Below are 18,338 nucleotides of genomic sequence, written 5' to 3' on the forward strand. Positions count from 1 at the left end.
AACGTGTTTAACACAGTCAGGTTTAAAGTACTGCCATCAAAAAGTTGAACCAGTAAAATAAATAACTGTCCACTGACAAAATGTGAGAACTCTCAAAATCTTCCTGTAAAAGCCTTTTATACATAGGTTTTTGCTTATTTTAGATAATGAAGTATTATGTCCACCTTTCAGAGCATCTACTTGTCTTTCAAAATTTTAACTACTGTTTGAAAATTCATTTTAAAAGGGCACTCTGTTAACTGATTGGAAAAATATTAAGCAGAATGAAGCAAAGTTATCAGGCAAAAAGAAACTACTGTTTCTAAGACAACACTTTCCCAATTTTCTATCTCAATATCTCTCTATATTTTAGCTATAATAAATAGGGTTTTTTTCCTTTTCATCACTGTAACTTGAAATTCAAACTTTGGTTGTTATTACAACAAATGATGCATACACATTTGCTCTTACTTCATAGTTGTCTTTTTTTTTTTTCCTTCCCTTACCTTAGATGTACCTTTAGTGGAAAAATAAAAGCCAGATCTTCTCAAAAGAAAGTACAATTTTTTCCATGATTTTTTTCCCTGCTCCTTTGCATGCAAATAACCGTGAATCTCAGGATATGTACTGGAGCTTAGGAACATCTGAAAGAAAATATCAGACACGCATTTTTTTTTTCATCTGAAACCAGCTTTCTGTTTCATTAACATACTCAGACAGGACTAAGGGGAATAAACCCCTAAATCCCCTATCACACCACAGTAACTCAGTTATGATTGCATCTAATCCCATTAAGAGTACCTCTGATTTAAGGCATGTGGAATGTTACACAACTCCAAGGTATGCTTAGCAAAGTTACATATTTATATGGAACATATGGTTTGAAATGAGAGCATTAGTTATGCAATATGTTGACTTCAACAACAAAACCAGTGTAACAAGTTCTGATCTCATATGGCCTCAGACCCTATTTATACAAAACTGCAAATCAATGCTACCAAAAGAAGAAGAAAAAAAAATGCCATCCGTCTCCCCCTCCTGTGTTACAAACCAGATGAGGGAACTGATCTGAGATAAAATTAATTCAGCAAACTAATCACAAAATCTGAATCACAAAACCATGCAGGTCAGGCAGATATTACCATTTTCCAAAGGAGGGAACAAAAGTCTCAGGACCTGAAGTGGTGCTTAAGTAGGAGCTTTAGTTGAACCAAAACCAGGAGAGGCTAGGCCAGTCACCAAGACAGCTCCTCTCTGTGCTCAAGGTCATGTGGCAGAGAGTATTGAAAAAAGCTGCATCAAGAGGAAGGAAAGAGGACTTAAAAGTCTGAAAGATCAGCCATTTTGCCTCCAGAACTGCAAGAAAAAGGTGCGCACCCTCACAAGCCACAGAAAAGGCAGAATGATAAGGATAGACAGAGAAGCTAACTAATGCACTGAGAGAAGCTAACTGATGCACTGCCTCTACTCAAGGTATTCAATGGCTTTTAGCCATTTCAACCAGACATTGTCAGTGCAAGACAGCTGTTATCTTGCTAAGACCAAGTACACAGTTTTACTCAGTCTGCAAAAGTACCCACTAAAAGCTGGCAACCATGTTAACTTTATTCTAATTCCATGTAATGCATTCATTTTTATTACTCTTCTTCCAACAAAACTACTCAGAACTATGACTCATATCTAAACAGACTAACCTAGAATTCTTCAACTTCCATATATGCAAAGGAATCTGTGTTGTTACTAAGCTCTTCAAGGAACCTTGCCCCAGACTGGCCTGCAAAATCATAAATACTATCTAGGCTTATATAGAGGTAGGAAACAAGGGATTTTCTGGTTGACATCTGCAGCTTTCATTGCTGCATTTTCCTCCTGTCCAATGCCACTTCCAGAATATCTGATTTGAGGACAAGAAGCAACAGATTACCAGGCAAGAGACAGACTGGCCAGTACTGGACTGCAGCAAAATGATGAAGAGAATGTGATTTTGGAAGTACACCAAGTTCTTTGGCCACTAAATAATGCAGTCAAACAAAGATACACAAGGTTTCTTTCACTTTTATTGTTTTCCTACCTTGCAGCCAGATGCCTGACTGTACCACCTGCAGACCAACCTGAGCTAATTAAATTCAGCTGGTGTGAATGCAGTAATATGGGCAGGCTTCATTTGACAAGCGAGTGCCCTAGCCCACAACTAGGAATGCATTATGAATAGCTTCACCGCTATTCACCCGAATAGTTAGATTATGGTAAGACTAGGTACATCTATCTACATGTGCTGCTGGCACACAGCTGTTTGCAAATGCAGTTCAAGCTATTTCAGCCACATTGAAGCAGACCGGTAGGGCCTGGTAGGTGTTCCAGCCTGTTAATCTTCCCATTTGCCATGTTCCCTGATGGGGAATATAAAGGCTGAATTGAAGAAGCATTTTAACTCCATAAACAATATCAAATGGAAGCTTTAGGAAAATCTGTAAGAGTCAATGTATGTAAAAACAAAAGAGCATGTTTTTAGGCTTTAGTATCTCTGCTGAAGATGAAAGGAGTTGCTGGCTCCCAGCCTGCACAAATGTCTTCCCCAGGATTTCTGCCATAACAGCTTCAAACCAGAAGCGCTGTCACGAAAAACACTTTTCTTACTCAGCAGACCAAACTGGAGGAGCGATACAAAGCTCAGCTTCAACAGTCACTGTTGTACCCATGCTATCAATTAAAATAAAGTACCAATAATGCTAGGGAAAAAGCAATCCTAGGTGCATCTTTTTTTTTTTCTAAGACAGCTGAGTACTGTGTAAGAAAACAAAACATGAAGAAGCTGCAGTCAAAACCATTAACTGTCACAAGGAATGAGCAGTAAAAATATTTCAGAGTGAGAACTGAATGTCTGTAATAAACACCTAAAACTAAAAATAGTAGAAAAGATAACATCCTTGGGTATTTTTGTTGCGGGTTGGTTTTTTGTTGTTGTTTTCATTTGTCGTTTTTTTTAATGGAGGTACATGCAAGTTTATTATAGGGGGGAATGGATCCCTGTTTAAGCAGGTAACAGGTAATCAAAATAGGACAAAATAAGAAAAATAAGAAAAGTCCTTAATATAGGAAGAAGTGGTGAGAGTTAAATGATGGTATGCTGCAGACAGGGATTACTGGTTACACAATATGTAGAAATAAGCTTGCACCCTCTCACCCCATGCAGTGAAATATATAACGTGATATGTAGGGTGGTGTCAAGTGTCACCACGTCTTTCAGATACTAATATATGAGAGCACCAAGGACTCGATTATGATTTGATTAGCTGTAAAATCAACCAATTTAAAACCAATCTGAACAAAACCAAAAGCAAATAAATGTCTTTTGTTGGGGAAAAAAACCCAAAAAATCAAATCAATCAACAAGTGAAAAAACAACAGAACAGGAAAAACATTGCACTGTCTTGGATGAATATATTAATAAAAACTTATTTGTCTCCACCTTCCACATTTTCAATGACAGCATAGCTGCAATAGAGACAACAACATTTGCGAAGGTGGATGCTTCTTGAGCATTTACACACTATTTTGGAGAGTTAAAGAAGCCACCATTTTCCTAAGACTCTGTGAATCAAGTTTGAATTTGATGACTGATTTCTTCAAAGATGTGATGACAGCCAGCCATGATCCAGCCCATTGTTACTGGGAACGAGCAGGATTTTTCCCTGAACCTGCTGATAGATTTTGGGCGCACCAAGTAACTCCAGTGAAGAATTGATACTGATTCCCAGTATTGTCTCCAAAAGACTTCAGACAATCTGAGGGGTTTAGACTGGGAGAAAGGCCAGCAAAACCTAGAGTGGAAGATGGGGAAAGGCAACTGGCAGACTAGAACACGTCTAGGAGATTGACAAGACACTGAAATTCAGTGCATGGCTATTTCAGCCTGAAGACTGGAACAGAGTCAGATGAGAAACTGGTCAGGGAAAGAGGGACTTGCTGTTGCAGAGAAATTAAAGAAATGAAAGCTTGAATCCTAAATCTGTGAAGGCAGAGAATGGGAACAATTAAGAACATGGGGCAAGAGATGGCAACGGGGAAAGGGAAAAAGGAAAAGACACTACCAGTAATTCTATCTTTCACAAAATTATGAGTGTTTGTCTTGGTAATCCTGTTCTGTCTTTAACTTAATTTTTGCATATATAACATTTATTTTTTTATGTTTATTTAGGAAAGACATCTGCTCCCTTCTTTAACATGTTCTACATCAGGTGCAAGTGTTTTTTCATTGCTCTGGAAGATGGCTTGGACATGTGTTATCTACAATAGCTTTTTTTAATGTATTCACATTATACGTAAAAAGCTATTAGAAAGAAGCAGCCAAACTGGTCAATACAAGACTTGAACTCTAAACTTCAAGTCTACCTACAGAACTTGAGTATTAGCTGCATCTATTAAACAATGAGAAAGAGCAGGAGCAATAGGTCTATTCTTAAAGCAAAACCAGAAAAAAAGTGTAATTACCCAAGTAATTTCAACCTTCTATTTTGAAGATGTCACTATTAAATTTAAAACACTCCCTGACATACTGCATAGTGAAAAAAATTATGCTACAAATACAATTAAAGATTAAAAAAATGGAATTACAAAATTGGAGAATGTTATTCACAAAGAAAATTAAAGAAACCTAGGATAAAATTTTGACCTTTCAAAGTAATTTAAAAAAAAAATTATTTAATTCAGTGAGGCTAGGATTTCACGTTCTAACTCAGAAGGACTCAATTCTGTCAACACTATCGATGCTGTGCAGTCTATTCATTGGAAATGCTGTCATGAATAAGAATACAAAAGGATCTAGTATGTGCATGAATTCATCTAAAAGAAGAGTTGCTCCAATAAGCAGACAATGTTTTAAACAAGTCACAAGCCCCATTTAAAATCACATTCAACAACAGTATCACATCTAATTGGACCAAGTGAATTAATTTGTTGCCCACCTATGAAAGTTGCTAATTCTCAAAAAACAAACAAACAACACACCCCAAAATCTGAAAATAATAGACTATTTCATTACTATGGGGAGGGGCCTCAGATTAGAATCTTCATACTACTTTCATTTTTGACATGTTTTAAAGCATCCAATTTGCAAAAATAACCTAAAGCGACTTCCAAATGATCCATACTGCCTACCACTAGACATGTACATACAGTGTTGTGTCTCAGAGCAGCCATACTCTGATCAATATAGTGACACACTTTTCTTTTTTTAGGCTAAAGATCTTCATGGCAGAGATTAAACCTCTCTCTTTAGTATACACAGACATTTGGTATATGTCAGACCTAGTAATTTTACTTAGCACATGCTAAATGGATAGGAGACAGGTAAACTTTTTTGTTTTTGAGGCTATTTAGACACTCTGATTTAAAGTCATCAGCCAAAATACACACTCGTTCAGTTTCAATGAAAGTCAAGAAAAACATACTTGAAAAACATTTTACTTGCTTACAGCTCAATCCACAAAAAGCTATAGAAGTATCAGAAGTGATTTTCTCATCACTTGTAAGCATTGCGCTGTTAAAACTAATGTCTCTCTTGATACTTGACCAAGTACATCACAAATAATAATGCAAGCCCATTAACTTGTCTTAATGAAAGTTTCCAAGGAAATAGTGACATATTGTAAACAATTCACCCAACAGCTTCTGCTGAAATGTGCATAACGGCTGCACAATCCACAAAGGTATTCTCTACTTTGTGCCTAGTAAGTTTTATTTGATGAAATACAATTAAACAAACAATACAACATAAAATAATAACAGAGGAGAGTTCGTAAAAAATTTTTCAAGCTATCAAAATGGAATGTAACTACATATATTTAGAGCTAGGCTTAATCTTACCCACAAGCTCTGCACACATTCTACATATCACAATATGGGCTTAATGAAGTTCTGTGCAAGAGTATATGGCAAACAGTTCCATTATAAAAGTCTTTATTTTTTTCAAACTACCAAATTACATTTACGAGCAAAAAATATTAAGTTCTATTAACATAGGGGACAAGATTTTCTCAATTAAACGTTTGTGTTAGACTGCAAAATCTACTTGCTATTTAGTAGCAAAAGTGAACCAATTTTCACTAGATATGCAGCATCTTTTGAAATTACAAAGTTTTTATTTAGGTTGTAAAAATGATTTACAGACTCTAGCATGTGTCAGATAAATTTAATTTGAAACATTTTTTACTATAGTTGGGATAATCTTAACCTCCTGACTAACATCTGCTTCTATAAGGATATAACTATTTAATACAGAAGAATGCTTTGAGAATTAGTTCTTTAAATGTTTTTCATTTACTGGTGGATCCTAAGGTAGAATTTATTATACAGATGCAAAAAAAATTTGTAATTTCTATATTTCTTTTAGTTCTACCTTAAATATCCTGTGTTATTACGTTGCCTTTCCAATCATTCTTTATCCCCAAAACTCACACATAGGGTTGTTGTCTTAAGACCAGTGAAAGTTCTTCTATTAATTAATTTTTCTAGTGACAAGCAAACAAGAGTGATGTGTATGTTTCCACCTTTATTACTCATTTTTCCCCTCTTTGAGAAGTAAGATGATGATCCCTGATATGGTCATTCCATGAAATTATTCCCACTGTAAATTAAAATCCTGTGTCTGCTTAAAAGATGACTAACACTGAGTGACCTACTATTTTTTTTTTTTTTGAGGCTACAGTAGCCTTCAAGCTAACAAATCATACTAGTCAGTCTAAATTTTCCACTCATTAAGTTTAACCATTTAACTCTTTTTTATATCCATTTCTATCACATTACCAATTCCTCAGTATTCTACCACAGCCTGCTGTTAACTATGAGCTGAGTATTGCAGAATTCCACCTTTTTAAGGAAACAGGGTCTTTCACTTGAAAGACCCAATAAAGGTATTAACCATTTTTACTGCATTTTGTCTGGTCTGGCACTCCTTGATTCTGAAAGAATATGCAAGTTTCCAAGTGTGGTCATATAATAACTGTCTGGAAGGGACACATCATTTCATATCTCATAAAACCTAGCAACAGATCCAACAATGACAAAGAGCTATGCTCACACAACACAGACAATGGGAAACTCTGAGCTATACTGGCTCATCTTCATTCAAAGATTACATACCTGTAATATCCCAGAGTGGCTTACAGCTGCATTGGTCTCACTTGGAAAAGATATCATATGATCTGGAAAAAAGCTCTGTAACAATAATAATTTGTATCAAAGTTCATTAAAAATAATTACAAAACTTCCTATCTCTTTTGGACATAAAATTAAAGTTCTCAGTGCAGTGCAAGACACTGCAGATTCTCTGATCCAGTAATTTAAGCTTACCTTAATAGCATTCCTAAATTTGTGACAACCTATATATTATTTGCTGAAAAACTTAGAATTTTGAGAAAACAGCAATGGTCACTGGAAGCAAGAGGGTTTCCTACACCAGTGCAAGTCATATTGCAGTACTTGGCCCTTAGTATCGTTTTTCTAGCAGTTATTTCTATTGCTGTTGACATATAAGACTTGCCTGGGGCTTCAATATGCTACAAAGTAGGGAGGATATACACCAACATACTGAAAAATACATTGTTTTTTATTGTTTTCATTACACTAGAAACCCAGTAAAATATTTTGGAATAACTTCAATTAATAGAGAACGAGTCCTCTCAGGTTTTTTTAATTGTATATTTTGTATGACAGGAATTAACATCAAAATCTGACTACATCAATATGGTGTGGTTAAAAAGTCCACATTTAAAGTGCCAATTTCATTACCAAGGAAAGCTCAAGGAGTAATTTATGGGACAGACCTGCAGCTGGGGAGTTCAATATAGTCATGCAGATATGAACCAGCCAAGAGTTTGACCATTACTAATAAAGTTTTCTCAAGGCTTGGACAAGTTTGAAGCTAATATTCACTTGACCATCCAATGTCCACTGACTTTCATTTTTAATAAAACTGAACTGCTGGTAGGGTTAATTCATATCAACTCATTTCTGATAAAGTATTCTTGCTACACCTGGGACCAGAGTACCCAGAAGAATGACTCAACAGGAACAGTAAGGACTCTGATTAGCCACAGCTGCTGCTAGCCATAGCTACCTGTCTGCCACAGTCCATAGCTGGTTCCACTCACTGGTTAGCCAATACACAAACATACTTAATCTTTGAAAGCTTCTCTACTAACTGTAGACCATCTCAAGCTTAGAATTTTTCAGTAGTGCAGTGATATCTTCATGACAGGGGAGTACATGATTTGCCCAGAGGAACACAGGTGGAGCAACAAAAAAACGCCTCAGATGTCTTATATCTTTTGGTATCTCAATATTTACCTTTTCATCTTTTTCACAGGTAGATAATTTGAGTTCCCTTCCACTTTTCACCTTTCAAGTTCCCATACATTTCTGCTATTTCTCTCTTTGACATCTGAAACAAGCTGGCTTTATAAGAGACAGCATTAGGAGTGATCCAAATAGCCCATGCATTTGAGCAACCAGATGATGAGTTTCTCCTGCTGAGCCAGGACTGCTACCATGGCCTTTGCCATTCAGCCGCGGTCTGAATCAGCAGCATTAACCTTTGGCAACATCCTTGAGTTACGAGTTGTCTCTGCTCTCTTCCATTCCTTACATACACTAACTTTGGCTTCACTTTCACTTACTCCTAACATGTTATGGCTGCTCATGGCCTTTTGTGTCAGTTGGAATTTAGCTGCAGCTGTGAGAATCTGCCATTGGGCAGTGCTGGGCCATAACATTCGATTTTCACTTTAACAATAAAGTCATCTTTGCCACAGATGCCCCTCCTCAAACTGCTTCATTTTACATTTTGTTGACACTTGATGAAAACTTCACTCAATTTCAAATATTTTATTTTGTTGTAGGTCTGTGTGCAAACTTCAATAAAGTTAAACTCATGTCTGCCCCCTCACCCAAAAAAAAAGAAGTATGAACATGGATGTTTTACACTTGAAACAAAGGGACTGGCCAACAGTTCCACGCACTACAGTATATTCCTATATACCATATATTCTCTCCCAATTATTCCTTTTGACTCATGTTACACTAACAGCTTTACACTCTGCCTATCTGTGTGTAACAGAAAAGACTATTTTGCAGCAACAGCAATAGCACCACTTCACAGATATAATGTTAGGACTTACCAGTGGATTTTTAAAAAATTCATACTTGGCATAATTTTTTCTAAAATACAGTTTGTTTTCCTCTTCCATTACCCAATTTGACTGGACTTCCATCACTAATTCATGGTCCTCTATAGCTCTTCCTGTAAAAAAACCCAGACAAATTAAAAAAAACCAACACATAACCTGCACCTAATAGCTGAGGAGTAGAACGTGAAAACAAAAAGGTCAGATAATAAAAATACTATTAAATTAAATAGATTTAAATGAATACAAAACATGATACAAGCAATCTGAACACAGTCCATCAATCAGGTCCATGTTACACCAAGTTACTGTTCCACCTCAGTAGGGCCCAACTTCTGAGGTAGGTCACATGTGGGGTTTGTTTTTTGTGTTTTGTTGCTGTTTTTTTCTTTTAGGGGGCAGCTGAGGGATTTATTCCATTTCATGGCCAAATCCATGTTCTCCCTGCAGAAGTCAGGCAGTTCCTGCTGCGTGACGCATGGGGCAGCAGGCAGCAGATCACTTCAACCATTCGCTCAGCCTGTCTGGGGTGTCAGGAATGTCTTTCTAACCCTCCTTTCTCTAATGCATCATTTGTAAACTGAATGTTATCTGCAATATAGAAAAGCATTAATTTATCTTCTCCCCAGGTCCCTACTATGTCCGGAAGCATTTCTAAAACTGCAAATGAACTTAAGGCATTTCAGTGTTTTGTTTTTGCACAAACCAGGGATACTGAGAATTTTAGCAGTCGTAGAACTAGTGTATGCAAAAGGAATGGTAGAAGTAAGCCATAAAAAAAACTAAAAAAGAATAAAAAAAAAAACATACAAAGTGAATCCTAATGTGTAGTTTGGCTTTGCAGTGGGGTGAGGGGAAGAAAAAGCAAAGAATTCAGTTATTTGTACCACAGCACTGGTGTTCAGAATCAGTATTCTCACTGCTTTAGACTGCTTCTGCTGCTCAGATTCTTGAGTGAATTTTTCGATTTCACAGCAATATGAAATGCACTAATAGGAAAGATACAGAATTTAAGAACCTTCCTGTAGATGTGCTGTGCATGTTTACGTGTTGCATACTCTGAGTAATGCAATGGGACTACTTGTAGTGCGGGAAGTTAAGCATAAATCCTGAAAGACTATGGATAACTTCTGTACAATATTATTTACACTTTTTTTTTTAAATAAATTTCAGCAGCTTATGATATCATGTTACAAAAAAAAAAAGGATGAACATGCTTCCAAATGAGTTTTTGTGGCCACTTGTACTTAGTTGTGGACTCAAACTAATGAGAACAAGACGGAGTTAAAAAAAGTTGTAGATTTCATTTAAATGACCATTGGCACCTCCAAATTTAAATACACTCCAACAATGAGTTACAGGTTAAGAATTGGTTTCAGATCTAAACTTATCTCTCCCTGCCAACTACAAGGTTTTAACATCCAATTCTGATCACGGTTTCAAAGGGAAAAGACAATTAAAATTAACTCACAATTTTCTGATCACATTTTCTCTACTTCATTGCATTATCATAAGAGATCTTATGATATACTTCAAGTGAATGTTGATGCTCTCATATAACTGCCTATTGCTAGAAACTTTTTAAAAAACCATAACAGATAAAAGAATAGTAAAGATATTTAAAAACTTAATTAGGCATAGCATTAAATTAAAATGAATGGTGAATTTTTGCAAGTGGTCCTGACTAAACAAACTTTCATAAAGTGTAGCAAGCACAACCTTCCAAGAGATAAAAATCAAACCTCAAATTTGAAATCGTTAAAGCCTCTTTAGAACTACAGCATCTTTTTATTGATCTTCTCTTGCCACCTCTTTCGCCAGTCACTGCTTCATGCTTCCGCACTGTCCAATCTGGTGGGTAACAGCCTGATTGTTGCCTGCAAATCTATAAGCTTCTTCAGGAAGTTTCCAGCTAGGAAATTTAGAGACAATACACTCATACAGCTAAATTTCACCTCAGTAGGAAAATAGCAAGCTCACAACTAGCAAAAGACAAAGCACGCTCATGATATACAGATCAAGTAGGGAAAAGTTAAACTTCCATTGAATTTAACTCATTCTTCACTGAATTTAATGCATTCTTGAGCCCATAAAGAATTATGGGCTTAAAGATGTTACATGAAACTCTCATTTTGTAACCAGATCAAATGAAGCAAATGAAGCAAATAAAAACATAAAGCAATCCAGAAAAAAAAATACCCCAAAAATACTGAAAGAAAAGTAAGCATTTTAAAATATTGTACAGGCTGCTCTACTCCAAAACACAGTCTCCAGATGTAGGAGTAAAGAGACACTAAAGAACTCTTACTCAAAAGCAGCATTTTTTTTTCCTTTCAGTTTTACAGAAAGAAAGTGCTCCTCTGGGATGACATTTAAAACTCAAATGCTTGGATTGTGACATTTAAGAAAATACCATTTCCTCAAGACTTACTTCTTGCTATGAAAATAAGACATTCTGCATCACCCCAATGGATGGGTAAGGATGCTGGTATTTCTTTATTTTTAAGGTGTCACATCACAGAATATTTTACTATAGATTCAACTTACTTTCTTGAAGGAACTGAAACACTGAGTTAGTGAACTCCAAAACAGCCCTGTAATCAAATCCCTACATGTTGCCATGAAAAAGCTGCACTTTGATTTAGTTAGATCATTTTTTCTCTTCCAGCTAGACTGGAGAGTTTCTACCTTCCTTTCTACCACCTCTTTATTACCACTACCTCTAACATGAGGAGCACCTGTCACAGTCCAAAACAAAGTCTCCTTAACTATGGAAGGTAACTACAGCACATGAAAGACGATTTAGTATTGAAGTGCATGACAGAACACATTTTCAACAGCCTCCCCTCTAGCCACCCAGTCGGGGAAAAAGATTTAAACAAAATAAAAACCAGAAAAACCATTGCCCAGTACTATTGCACTCATAGTGCTTTGTGAGCCTTCCCACAAGCTACCTAAAAGAATGCAGATAGTGAAATCAAAATGAGAGACTGAAACACAACGATGATGTGCCTGGCCAAGGCACTATTGCTTACTCGAAGAGGAACACATGTTTATTGAGCTGCAGAAATGGAAAACTGTTTACAGTCAACACAAAAATTTCTCCCTAGAAAAGGAAAAATTTCATGACGATGACAGTATTTTCCTGGAGTAGGAGAACAGCTATGGAAAACTCATCTGTTTTCACAGCCTGCCCCATACAGGGAAATTGCAGAGGAAGTATGGGACTCCCAACACCAAGGTACCTGGTGGTAGTCATGATATGGCATCATCCAAATTTAGGCACAGAATCATAGAATGGTTTGGGTGGGAAGGGACCTTAAAGATCATCTAGTTCCAACCCCCCTGCCATGGGCAAGGACACCTTCCACTAGACCAGGTTGCTCAAAGCCCCATCCAACCTGGCCTTGAACACTTCCAGGGTTGGGGCATCCACAACTTCTCTGGGCAGCCTGTTCCAGTGCCTCACCACCCTCACGGTGAAGAATTTCTTCCTAATATCTAATCTAAATCTACCCTCTTTCACCTTGAAGACATTACCCCTTGTCCTATCACTACAGGCCCTTGTACAAAGTCCCTCTCCAGCTTTCTTGTAGGCCCCTTCAGGTACTGGGAGGCTGCTATAAGGTCTCCCCAGAGCCTTCTCTTCTCCGGGCTGAACACCCCCAACTCTCTCAGCCTGTCTTCATAAGAGAGGTGCTCCAGCCCTCTAATCACCTTCGTGGCCCTCCTCTGGACTTGCTCCAACACATCCATGTCCTTCTTATGTTGGGGGCCCCAGAGCTGGATGCAGTACTCCAGGTGGGGTCTCACGAGAGTAGAGTAGAGGGGGAGAATCGCCTCCCTCGACCTGCTCGTCATGCTTCTTTTGATGCCGCTCAGGATACAGTTGCTTTCTGGGCTGCAAGTGCACACTGCCAGGTCATGTTGAGCTTCTCGTCAACCAACACCCCCAAGTCCTTCTCCTCAGGGCAGCTCTCAATCCATTCCTAGCCCAGCCTGTATTTGTGTTTGGGATTGCCCCAACCCATGTGCAGGACCTTGCACTTGGCCTTGTTGAACTTCATGAGGTTTGCACGGGCCCACCTCTGAAGCCTGTCAAGGTTCCTGTGGATTGCATCCTTTCCCTCCAGCATATCGACTGCACCACACAGCTTGGTGTCATCGGCAAACTTGCTGAGGGTGCACTCAATGCCACTGTCCACATCACCGACAAAGATGTTAAACAGCGCCGGTCCCAATACCAATCCCTGAGGAAGGCCACTCGCCACTGGTCGCCACTTGGATGTCGAGCTGCTGACCACAATTCTTTGAGTGCGACTATCCAGCCAATTCCTTATCCACCAAGTGGTCCATCCATCAGATCCATGTCTCTCCAATTTAGAGACAAAGATGTTATGTGGGACAGTGTCAAATGCTTTGCACAAGTCCAGGTAGATGACATCAGTTGCTCTTCCCATATCCACCAATGCTGTAACCCCATCATAGAAGGCCACCAAATTTGTCAGGCATGATTTGCCCTTAGTGAAGCCATGTTCATACCTCAGCTGCCTTCAATAATCTTAGACAAGGTGAAAAACACACAAGAATTTCTTTGAATTCAATACCTCAGGACAAAAAGAACTCATACCAGAAGCACACAGTTCTGAAATATATTGCGATTTATAGTGCTGTAATAATCGTCGTACTTCAGATATTTGAAATAGAGCCCAGGCTACTGCAAAACTTCGGAGGTGGGTAGGAAGGCTGAGCATCCTGGGTGGTGAGGCAACGGCAGTGAGCTGTGTGCAGCGTGGGTGCCCAACAGCAGGCAGATGGGGTGCACCGGCTGGTGCCCCAGGGAAGCAGCGCGGGTGGAGGAACCATCTCACCTGCCCACTTGCACCAGGTCAACACCACCTGGTCAGCACTTGCCATGCAATGCAGTGAGGACACGACCATGCTTAATGTTCAACAATATAGTTCCACACTAAAGGGCATATAGGTTTGTGTAAACAGGAGTATACAGTATACAGTGGTTTTATGTTTTCTTTTGGGTGGGATTCTTTTTTTCTTTTTTAACCTTCACATGCAGCTACCTCCACACAGCAATGAAGGCACACTCCAGTGATGTAAATAATGTCTGTCTTGATTAAAAGCAGAATGATGTGCCCAGCTCACTAAGATTCATGCAATCATATCTAATTCAGGAGTATTCAGACAGCTTTTAGATATTAAAGAAAATGTTCACTAATTGATGAATGAATTATTAATCCCCATCATACTGGAATTTACACAGACACACACACTTACTCACAGTACTTCTCCTTTCTACATCCATTCATTTAACTTGGGAGCAGAAAAAGACTGTCCAAATTTCTATGGGTAAAACATACAACAGAATAATAAATAGCAAACAGTCCAAAACTAAATCATTTGAAACATATTTGTCCATCCATCAATTAACACCACCATGCCCATTAAACCATGTCCCACAATGCCACGTCCACACATTCCTTGAACACCTCCAGTGAGGGTGACTCCACCACTTCCCTGGGCAGCTTATTCCAGTGTCTCACCACTCTCTCAGTAAAGAAATTTTTCCTAATATCCAGTCTAAACCTCCCCTGGCGCAACTTGAGGCCATTTCCTCTTGTCCTGTCACTAGTCGCTTGGGAGAAGAGACCAGCACCCACCTCTCTGCAACGCCCTTTCAGGTAATTGTAGAGAGTGATAAGGTCTCCCCTCAGCCTCCTCTTCTCCAGACTGAACAACCCCAGTTCCCTCAGCCGCTCCTCATAAGACTTGTGCTCCAGACCCCTCACCAGCTTTGTCGCCCTTCTCTGGACATGCTCCAGCACCTCAATGTCCTTCTTGTAGTGAGGGGCCCAAAGCTGAACACAGGATTCGAGGTGTGGCCTCACCAGCGCCGAGTACAGGGGGAAAATCACCTCCCTACTCCGGCTGGCCACACTCTTTCTGATACAGGCCAGGATGCTGTTGGCCTTCTTGGCCACCTGGGCACACTGCTGGCTCATATTCAGACACCTGTCAATCAACACCCCCAGGTCCTTTTCTGCAGGGCAGCTTTCCAGCCACTCGTCCCCAAGCCTGTAACGTTACATGGGGTTGTTGTGACCCAAGTGCAGGACCCGGCACTTGGCCTTGTTAAAACTCATACAATTGGCCTTGGCCCATCAATCCAGCCTGTCCAGATCCCTCTGCAGAGCCTTCCTACCCTTGAGCAGATCAACACTCCCGCCCAACTTGGTGTCGTCTGCAAACTTGCTGAGGGTGCACTCAATCCCCTCATCCAGATCATTAATAAAGATATTAAACAAGACCGGTCCCAAAACTGAGCCCTGGGGAACACCACTTGTGACCAGCCACCAACTGGATTTAAGTCCATTCACCACAACTCTTTGGGCATGGCCATCCAGACAGTTTTCTACCCAGCAAAGAGTGCACCTATCCAAGCCATTATTATTCAGTATTATTAAAAAAATAAAAAAAGGAGAAGATATGTTCCTTTCCTCGGCTAGTAATGTAGAATTGCCATCCTCATAATCCAGGAGATAATTTTGTTTTAAAAATGAGCAATTCACATTTTTCTAAAATTATGCCCAAAGCAGCTGGAGCAATCAGAAGACTGTATGGTGAATGCAGGTCTTCAGACCTGCATGCTAGCAATTTTAAGAATTGCAGAATCTTAGGAAAAGGAACTTCACTTATGATTTGGTATTGAATTCTTCCAAGAAAACCTTCAGATTGAAGCAAACACACTATTTGACAACAAGTGTATTGTGCAAATAAATAAACCTGGAGAAACAATGCCACTATTGCTGTGGCATGGTTTGTCAAGTTTCTTCTTCGATAGTTACTACACTACTTAAACACCAGCCACACTATAAAATACAGAAAACACTTTTACTATTTATATAGTAGTGTTGTCTAAAGTCATTTTTATACCTCCTCTTCTGTAGCAGTCAGTCATTTACAGCCTCGACCGAGATTTAACTCTGACCTTACTCTGAGCTGGAAGCATCTTACAACTGATACATTCAGTGCAAAAGGTTGTAAGTATCTTTGAAATGTTACAAAGCAAGAAAACAAATTTGAAAAATGTTTGTGGCTGCCTTCATAGGATAGAGGAGCAGAAAAGGGCAGAAAACAATTTTAGCTTTTGTAGTTCATCTTTAAAATATGGCTGTTAATCATAATACAGTTGGAGATGCACAGTCAAGTTTATTCTACACAAATGTATGAGCCCAGATTCCCTAGATACATACACAGGAAGGGAGTTTAACAACAGCTTTTAGCTATATATAAATATCCATGGGGGTGGTGTGTGGGGGGGGGGTTGTTTTTTTCTTGGTGGTGTGTGGTGTTATTTTTTTTTTAAATTGGCAGTACTGGAGTTACCAGGTACCAGTGCAGTCTCTTCTGATAATTAAGGACTCCAAGGAGTTTTCTATGTATTTTAGAATGCAGGAAGGCCCCCAAAACATCCTCTTTCTCAAGCCACACTTTGCACTAGCAGCTGGAACTGCCCTTGAGGTTGCAGAAGTAGTACTACCTTTGGTAACTCTAGTACAGTGCTAAAGTTCAAGAATAATATGGAAACTCTGAGTGACACAAAATTAAAACCAGGGGCTTTTTTTAATGGCATTTGTCTTCTAGTAGATTTTTCTGATATAATTCCCTATCAAAACCAAACACAATACAGTACTGAAACATAGCGCTGTAAAAGGAAGTAAGATTGTCTGACTAGAGTATCAGTTCAATACTACATGCTAGCAGTGGGCTTCTAAACTCATCTTTGCTAGGGGAAGTCTTTCCTGTCTTCTCCATTTTTTTACACCTGCAAACATCCCCTTTCTCCCTATATTTAATTTGGCTTAATGTGTTTTTATACTGAAAAAATACATCTATACACTATACAAAAAGGAGCAGAGACCGGAAGTTAAAATTATAGTTGTAATTTGAAACCACAGATTACACCTTTTAAAGTGTATAATATAAAAAGAGGTTTTTTACTACACTAAAGGAACACTGATGATGTGGAAGGAGTTCAGAGTGTTTCGTTTCCAGCAAGTTAAAATACTAAGCATAAAGTCATTTTAACACAGTTCATTGGTCCATAACTGGAAATTTAGAAGAATGGTTTTGTCTTGCTTTTTAAGAAGTCCCATCCCAGAGTTCACAATGAATCTAGTCAAACTGACTGTATTGAAGGAAAATACTGACAGCCTACTCTGATGTTGTTTCTGAAGACTGAGTCCTATTGTCCAGATAGAATAGCACTGTGTAACCGTTTTCTGTCCTTGATGTCAGAGATTTCACTCAGGTGTGTTGGGAACAACAAAGATTTTATTTGCAATGAAAATAACCCAAGTCTTGCTAGAGATAAGCAGGAAATACAAGTAAAAGAGCAAGAACTGCCAAAGGGATAAGCAGGAAATACCAGTAAAAGAAGAAGAACTGCCAAAGAAAAGCAAGGAAGAACAAGGAAGAATTTGCAGGGAGAACCTTATCGGTCCGTGTCTTCCAAATCACTCTTACAGATGCAGTTCAAGCAGTGTGAGGCAAGTGTACTATGAAAAAATGTACTTTATAGCTATGCTTTCAAAAAAAGAGAAACGGAAGCAACAACCCCCAAAAGAAAAAATTCACACAAGTGCTCCCATCATTTTGCTTCCAAGCCTTTCTATTACAATTGTACTTCTATGTGAAAATGAAAACCAAACACCTTATTTACCGCCATACCATTGTATAGTATTAGTCTTACCTAAACCTGTGTGGTTAAGTTGTTCAAACAGAGTCCAGCTGTGGTCATCAATATAGTGGTTCTTCAATATCAACAGCTGACATACATCCCTGGCTGTTATATCACTTGGTACTTCCAAAGCTCTGCTAGTATCATCTTCACTATACACTTTAATTACCTGCAATAAATAAAAAAGCTAAAATATCCATAAGTTTAATCTTTGATTCAGTTAGTCCAAATATGTTCCTCTCTCAGCTTCATGCCTCAGACAAGAACCTATACACATAGGATGCAATACTAAAGACAGCCATTTCTCTGTAGCGCAATGGCATAATTGAGAACAAAATACTGAGCAAAGCATATCCCACTTCTAAATTTGGCTATGGGACATCCCTTGCCACAGGACACTAGACAGACTGGTGCATTCACTT

At 38.7% G+C, this 18,338-nt stretch overlaps 1 protein-coding gene across 1 annotated transcript in view; it reads right to left on the bottom strand.

The window, feature by feature from the left end:
* The window catches only part of GRB14 (growth factor receptor bound protein 14), a 65,687-nt gene that overhangs the window by 12,277 nt on the left and 35,072 nt on the right, over nucleotides 1-18,338 (bottom strand). Inside the window, exons 3-6 of the mRNA XM_059820479.1 lie at nucleotides 17,929-18,085; nucleotides 9,156-9,277; nucleotides 7,120-7,194; nucleotides 486-623 (exon numbers count right to left, since the gene is read on the bottom strand). Coding sequence (XP_059676462.1) covers nucleotides 486-623; nucleotides 7,120-7,194; nucleotides 9,156-9,277; nucleotides 17,929-18,085 — 492 coding nt within the window. The remainder of the gene's footprint in view (nucleotides 1-485; nucleotides 624-7,119; nucleotides 7,195-9,155; nucleotides 9,278-17,928; nucleotides 18,086-18,338) is intronic.

The sequence above is a fragment of the Gavia stellata genome, chromosome 8 (assembly GCF_030936135.1).
Source record: "Gavia stellata isolate bGavSte3 chromosome 8, bGavSte3.hap2, whole genome shotgun sequence".
Classification (NCBI taxonomy): domain Eukaryota; kingdom Metazoa; phylum Chordata; class Aves; order Gaviiformes; family Gaviidae; genus Gavia; species Gavia stellata.